Raw genomic sequence first — 8158 nt, 5'->3', positions numbered from 1 at the left:
TTGATTCTTTGCTCGGGTATTCTTTATCCGTTTTATGTAAGTTAGATATTCTGGGTATGAATGAATTATTGTGTGTACCTGATTGTATGTGAGTGGACTCATACGCTTATCCAATGATTTCCAGGGAATTCAACTGTTTCCTTTTATTGCTTTCCTTGGAAGTATGAAGATTCAATGAGGTGGTTTGGATGGACTCTCAGTCCAGACGAGATTGTAATCAGGGTTTTGTAAATGATAATGATGATGATGGTTCACAAAACTCGCAGATTAGAGTCACCAGGTATGCTTCACTTCTATATGAATTTCAAAGAACTGAATTGAAGAGAATATAAGTTCCTAGAACTCTAAATTTCGACTCTAACTTTGATTTTTACTTTGCACTTCTTTTACAAAACTTCTTGATGTACTTCACATCGCCACACTTCTACCACTGAACAAGAACGGACTTTTAGCCTCTCCAACCCGTTTTAAAGACTTCGTTTCTTATCCCTTTCATTACTTCTCATGAATTTGATTGGTCTTTACTTCCCTTTCTCAATGATCATTTAACAAATCAGAGTACTAACAATTATCTATCTGTTGTTGCATACCTGAGTCTTCCAATTCTGTACCTGAAACCTCGCGAGCACTGCTAGTCTCGAGGAGCTTCAGGTTTATCTTTTATTTCAAGACATAATAAAGGATTGGTATGACAAATTCCTTAAGAACATTATACAATACCTGATAGAAATAATAAGCGTAATATTTTTCCGGTCAAATAAATGATAACATAATTAAAGATTACAATAATATAACGGAATATAAAACAAGACAAAAGTATAAACTTATAAGTATAAATCAATAAAATTAGTTATATCAAACGATTGATCGACATATGTAGTGTGTATAATGTCTATATAGGTTAGGGTATAACAATAATAATATGGGTTGGCCATGGGTATAAGTGGCTGTGTATATGTATGGGTTAACTAGTATCGTATATAGGAGGGCTGAGACGTAACAGTAAGTTTACCCTTAGCGCTCTGTTGGCTCCGCTACGGAGACATCAGAGATTTGTTCCGTAAATCCGAAGCTCCGCTGCGGAGCCTAATGTTATTAGCATGATTACGCTGAAAATGCTACGTTTTCATCGACGTTGGCAATTATCATTTATAGTGAAAACGTGCTTAGCGTGTGTAACATTACGATTAAAACATTTTTTGCCCATTTCTATAATTAGCAACATGGAGAATAAAAAAATATTATGATGAGAATTTAGGGCTGAGTGATACTGATGATGTATTTGACTATTTTCGTCACGATAGAAGAAGAGTTTCTACATCAATTTCTGATATCAGATTAAATGGAAAACTTCACGTAATGAGAAAACCTGCAAAGAGGGACTGCGTTGTGTGCTCTAAAAGGAATCAAATGGATGGCAGAATCAGAATGATTAGTTCTCGGATTTGGCTATTGTCAAAGCAGTCTGTCTTGGGGCACCGGCCGAGGTATCACGGGCTGGCTCGTGCTCCCGTGCTATCTGTTTAAGTTTTCTTGCCGTGTTTCGCTACGGTATAGCAAGTTCTCGACTCGTACAGTTCTCGCATTGTTCTCGCGATATTCAGGCAATTCTATGAATTCCTGTGAGTGTTCCGGAGGTGTAGTGCTGTGCCTTAGTGCAGTGCTCCCCAGAGTGTCCTTTGGATACAGTTCTCGGCCTCTCAGCACCTACGGTTGCGTTTCTCGATTTTACGCGTCCCCAAAAATCGACAGGATCCGTTAAGTTATCGCCTCGTCTGATAGGTTCCGTCAGAGTTCTCGTTCTTGGTGGAGTTGGGCCTGTTCAACCCCAACTCCCAGTTTATACCGACTCGTCAGTTCCCGGTGAAAAAAGAATTGGCTGGCGCCCTCCTGGCTTGCGGATGCACGAACGACGGGTGGACGGCCAAAGGTAACGTAGGTTGGTTCTCGAAGATAGTTCGTTCTCGTGTGTTTTGCTATCGGTGTCGGGTCAAGGAAAAGAATTACGTTACAAAACATATGATGATGCTATGATTACAGCATATCCCTTTTAGTGCCGGACGACGATATATCGTTGCGTATGCGATGGCACCTTATTCTTCGCATCGCGAGAAAGCTCTATCTCAAAATAAATGTTGAAATACAATTAGCATTACATTATTCTCTCTTCCTTCCTAATTATCATTTTTAGTTTGGTTTTTATGACCTTTTTCCCAACCCGTTGTAAAATTAGTCAAATTCGTCCGGTTATTCTCGCATAGGCACCGGTTTTTCGCCCGGCACTAAAAGGGATATACATACCTTGACATTGTCCAGCACTTATTGGTAGATGACAATAATTTTGAAAAATAATGTTTTCAGATCGTCCATGAAAAAGTCTCTACGAAAAAAGGCTCCGTCGCCTCCTAAGACCCCAGGAATACTTCGCGAGGTTAGCGAGGAACATGATGATCATCCTCCGCAAAAGGAGCCACCGCAAACTCCAAAACCAAAGTATTCATCTGATGAGAGTTCCGAAGAGGAAGATACTCGGCATCTCGAGGGAAACGTTTACACTAAATCTGGAATAGAGGTATACTAATGAATATTAAATAATCATATAATATTCTTAAACTTATAAGGTTTTGGTATGTAGGTGGCCGTGACTGTTCAGCCCTTTAACGGACCCTGTACCAATCTTATGAGAAACTGGATTTTGGCGGATTTGGCTGATTCTATGATATTTTGTTGTACATGAACTCTTGATCTAAAGTTAGTATTGCCATAATACTAGAAAAATGAACAGTTTATTCATTACTAGTAGTGAAAATTGTGATTTGGTTGCACAAAGAACCCATGGAATAGCACGCTTTTAATTTACAGAGTTGCCAAAAATATTACATTACGTGTAGTTACAATCCAAACATCTCAATTATATTCCGTCCTGCCATAGATGTATCATGAACGGAATACTATCCAGGTAGATACGCACAGACGTGAGGGGGGCGAGATGCACTGGCGCATAGACCAATTGAACACAAATGACTTTTTATGAATAGAATTAGGTACAAACGATATCTTATTATATTATATTGTATGTCGTTTAACGTTAGTTTACACTAGATTTGGTTAGGTAAGGTTAGGATAGGGTGGAATGTTCAAAATTCAGAGACATAGTAAGTTAGTGAATGAGTATATTGTAAGTGGGTAAATATGAGTACATCTTCCGACTGAAGAGAGCTTTAAATGTTTGACGAGGTTCCGTCAAATTACTTATTACAATATCGTTGAATTACTGATAGAAGATCGCTCAGGAGACAGAAGTTCACATTTGTGTCCAATTGGGTTTGTGCGCAGCTGGGTATCACCCCGCATAGACCCAGTTTAACACAAATGAGTCACATACCATACGAGTCATCATCTAATGGTCATTCGGAAGTAGGTCATCGTGACTTGACTTTAAATTTTAAATAATATAAGCAATACGATAATAAATAATTTTTATGTAATTCTATTACACCTGATCTAACCTAACCTAACCTAACAAATTTCGTCATTAAACTCAATTCTTGGCCTAAACAATATTTTCTTAAATATCTTCGCCATAGCGGGGCGGAATGTATTTAAGATGTTCTTATTGCAACTGCCTGTTCTAAAGTGCGTAACGAATATTATTTAAAACTGTCAAAACTGATGATTCTATTGCGAGTTGCGGTGGCCACCTGGTGGTGCGACAGTGAATTAGTGCATGCTCGGGCTTCTCGCATATTTCTGCGTTGCTTAGAGACTCTTATCACAGATGGCAACACATAGTATTAGGCTAGGAGTTGAGTAGTCATATACAGTATTTATAATGTAATATTTTTAGCCGTCCAGTAAATGTTAAAATTATGCTATTTCATGGATTCTTTGTGCAACCAAATGACAATTTTCGCCACTAATAACGGACAAAATGTCAATTTTTATTTTTGTGGCAAAGGTTGATTGATCAAAAGTTCATAAGTTACAACATATCACAATATTAGCCAAATCCGCCGAAAGCCGAAAAGAATGGTGCAGACTTTTTCGATAATAGGAATTTAAAAGTAACTAAATAAATAAGAAACGACTAGAGATAACTTGAACAAATATTAGTGAATTACAGAATAGTAGAAATGCTTTCTAGAGTGGGTTCGATCTTTGTTTAAGGTGTTGAAACATGTTATTCCTACGTGGTATAATATTGTCTGAAATATTTGTATATGCATTAGAGAATGGTTTAATAGAAAATGAACATTACTAATGTAGGATCAGAATCAATGTCGAAGGATAATGACATTTTAATGGAAACACCCAATTTATTTCTTCAAACTACAGACACGTACTGATCGCACATCCTTTCGCTCTTTTCTTTCCATCATTTTCTTTTTCTCACCTTCATTCATGCCTTCTATCATACATCTATCCCGCATGCTTAATTCATTCTCCGAAGTCATAAACCATTGTCTGATATCTGCTTCCACACTAATTTTTTAGTCTGTTTTTTTTCCAAAAATGTATACATATACAGGGTGGACAAATAACTTCGACCACCTGGAATATTTCTGTTATTTGTAATAATTTCAAAAAATGTTTCATACAAAACTTGTACTGTATGGAGGGGGACAAAATGTGATGTTATTATTTTTCGCGAGGGTAAGGATGTAAAGAAGTTTTCATGATCATTTTCACTTTTTTAAATGGGATGCTACATTTTCTTCGTCGCTATGTGATAAGCAGTGTTGAGGCGATTTCAGCAAGCTACTATCAATGTCATTTAGGTTCAAGTGTGGTAGCGAAATAAACTTACATTACATCAGATGTTCAAAGTGTCGACCATTTGCGTGACTATACTACACCAGAAAATATGAGACAACGCATTACTGCAGCATGTACTAAAATAGATATCGATGCGATAAGATGTGCAAGTGATTCAGCGATACAAAGATTGCAGCTTTGCATTGACGCAAATAGTCGACACTTTGAACAACTGATGTAATTTAAGTTTATTTTACTACCACATTTGAACTTAAATGACATTGATAGTAGCTTGCTGAAATTTCCTCGACACTGGTTATCACATAGCGACGAAGAAAATGTAGCATCCCATTTAAAAAAGTGAAAATGACCTTGAAAACTCATTTACGCCCCCACACTCGCAAAAACAATATCACATTATGTCCCCCTCGGTGCCGTACGAATTATCTATGAAAATTTTTTTTTAATTATTACAAATAACAGAAATATTCCAGGTGGACAAAGTTATTAGTCCACCCTGTATAAAATATACATGTTGCGTAAGATTGTCAAATTTGTTCTGAGCCCCAAAACGAGTCCTAAAAGGAGCTTCAGGGCTTATTAGGATGGACAGTGGGTTCTGTGGCATAATAATAGTAAGTGCCTTGACTTGGTAATTCGTAGGTATCGGGGTGGATTCCCGATCAGAACTCCTAATTTTTCGAAAATTCCGAACCTTCAGTGTTCCCTGGCGACCCAAGTGAAATAATTACAATGAGGAGATCCAGGCAACTCGTTATAATATATATCTTCAATCTTAAAACTATACTTTGTCCTAAGTGCTTATTATGAATACCGACATCTAAGATTCAATATACAGGATGATTTAGAGTATTATAGCTGGACCGGTTCTGGATACAGATTCCTGCACCGACATATACCGACACTCGAGAACCTTCAAAGGTGGGTGTCCGTGCTAAGTTGGCAACGTGTGCGCCCACAATTTCCGGACGTGACGTCATCAAGACCCCTCGATTCTAAGAATTTTCGCTCGATTCCGGGAGTTTTGTGTCACATTCCGGGACTTTTGCGCTTGATTATAGGAATTACATACGATCGAGAACCTTCTAGAACCTTCTAGAAGCTTCGATGGTTCGTGTCCGTGCTAAGTCGCGGAGGATCGTTCCCAGAGCCGACGGTCCTCTCGCGCAATGTTTTGATGTAACCCCTTGCCCCCCACCCCGTAGAGGTTTCAAGAAGCTTTGTGGAACGCCCTTCCTCCCTTCCCGACCCGTGTAAATTTCAGACGGCAGCCTTCAACCGATTTGACCTTGAACGTTATCTCACAGAATTGTGCATCGAGGATGCAGCAGCAACATCGATTCCAGGAAATTTGTCGGCTCTCGTCAGGTATTCGATTCCAGAAAGTCACCGTGCAGGTTTCAAATTGCAGCTCCCCGCCCCGAAGCTTTCGATGACTCCTCCGACCCCCATGCAGACTTCAGGCGGCAGCCGGACACTGTTTTGACCTTGTTATTCAGAGTATCGAATTACTCGCAGAAGATAAGCGACCCTTTGTGCACTTCCGAATGCGCGTCGAAAAGTTTTTGATGCGGAGTTCGAGCTCAAAGTGCGCAATTCGTGTAGGTGTCTTATCGCTCGAACTGATGCAAAACAATTCCAGGAAAACGTTGAAAGCTTCGTGTAAGAGGCCCTTCGATGATGCGCAGCGATCATTGTTATTCAAGAGCTTAAGTGAATTTTTGATGTCAACAAAATGGATTCTGCAAAGTGTAAAAAGTTGATAGAGATTATTTGAGGAGCATATAAACTTCTGAAGAAGGAATTATCGATTGCAGAAATTGAGAAATGGACAAAATTTGTTACTCAAAATATTCGACTTCTAAACAAAATTCTGAGGAACGTTGCACTTACGACTGGGGAGAAAACCAAAATCTTGACAACCATTGGAATACTTAAATCGCTGAACGAAAAATTTAAATAACAACTTAAAAAAAAAGGTGAAGGAACGGTGAGAGAGAGAAGAAGTGATAGAGTACGTTGGGATGACTTGGAATCCGCCTTTAGTGGGAGAATAAGGACTGGAGTGATTGCAAATTTGCAACACAAGGACTTGAAGCGTTTCCTGCATGATGCCAGAAGATTTTCATTGCTAGAGTGAAAAACGCACTTCGAAAGGAGGGAAATTTGAAAGTATACGTCGTTTTGTCCTGTAAGTTCAAGACTATGAAAGTTGCTGAGATTGTCGAAGAAATAAAGTTCTTTAATACTAAGAATAAATTTATTTTACCATCCACCGATATCAGCGACTGGTTCAACACAAATGTGCAGAAAAAAATACTGACTAAAATTGAAGACTTTCAAGAGAGGGAATCAGGCTGGTAATTGCTTGAAATTATAAACTTGATGGTGAACATCAACAAATATATTCCAATACACGGTGGCCTGTCTATCTTCATCAAACTACCAAAGGATGTGCAAAATAAAAAAGTAGTTGTGAACATTAGAAATAGTGACCCGTATTGCTTTCTCTGGTTCGTTACCGCAGCTCTTCATCCAGTTGAAAATAATGTAAGCCTTATCGGTTCATACCCCCACTGCAGCTCAGTGCTAAGGTTTACATTTTTCCATTGGTTTAAAGGAAAAAAAACAATGCGATCTTCTTCATAATTTTTTTTACAGATGAAAACATGTCAGTGGCATCGGCCGGTAGCGATCACAGTGCCTATAGCAATGGTGATGATGATGACCGCTCCACCATGTCCAGCACTTCTAACGAGCACTATCAATGTAATAATTATAAATTTACAGACACCGTTGAAAACTAAATCTGTGTGAAAATAAAAAGTAAAAAAAAGTTGTAGACCCGTTGGAGGCTGCTGGCTACAATGACCACATTGCACCGGGTAACGCACGGCCTCGCAGGAGCACGACGACGCGGAAGAACCGGTGCTGTGGGTTCTTAGGAACGGCGTGTACAAGGTAGCGGATGCCGACGAAGGGGCCGATGCATTAGCGGAGCGCGCTGGGGTCCCGAACGCCGCGCCTACCCTCGAGGAAGGTAACGTAGAAAGAGATATTCTTTAACATTTAAAGTCTTCTTTGTCGAAATTGCTAACTTTAAAAATGTAGGGGATGATGATGAAAACCTGTTAGACGCTGTATTCTAATACATCGGGTCGATGTTTAATCCTCGTGAGGAATGAGAAGTCAGTATAAGCCGAATACTCTTTCTTTTTTTGTTTAATAATAAAAACAATAATAAAAACCTCTTTTTCCAAACGCTAGATGCGGTGGATGTGGACACACAGTATCAGACTGGCGGGGGACCCCTTCTTCGGTCGTAGAGTTGTGCCGACGAAGACACCGACAACGAGGGAGTCAGCGATAACGACGTGTTACC

General features: G+C 39.2%; 1 protein-coding gene across 1 annotated transcript in view; it reads left to right on the top strand.

Moving 5' to 3' along the window:
* Window positions 1-8158, top strand: part of LOC107265201 — a 280971-nt gene that overhangs the window by 205974 nt on the left and 66839 nt on the right. Inside the window, exon 22 of the mRNA XM_025082561.1 lies at window positions 2362-2572. Within this exon, the coding sequence (XP_024938329.1) occupies window positions 2362-2572 (211 nt within the window). The remainder of the gene's footprint in view (window positions 1-2361; window positions 2573-8158) is intronic.

The sequence above is a fragment of the Cephus cinctus genome, unplaced genomic scaffold (genome assembly GCF_000341935.2).
Source record: "Cephus cinctus unplaced genomic scaffold, Ccin1 Ccin1_scaffold0017, whole genome shotgun sequence".
NCBI lineage: Eukaryota > Metazoa > Arthropoda > Insecta > Hymenoptera > Cephidae > Cephus > Cephus cinctus.
The sequence above is the reverse complement of the archived record's forward strand: the minus strand, read 5'-3'. Positions and strand labels throughout refer to the sequence as shown.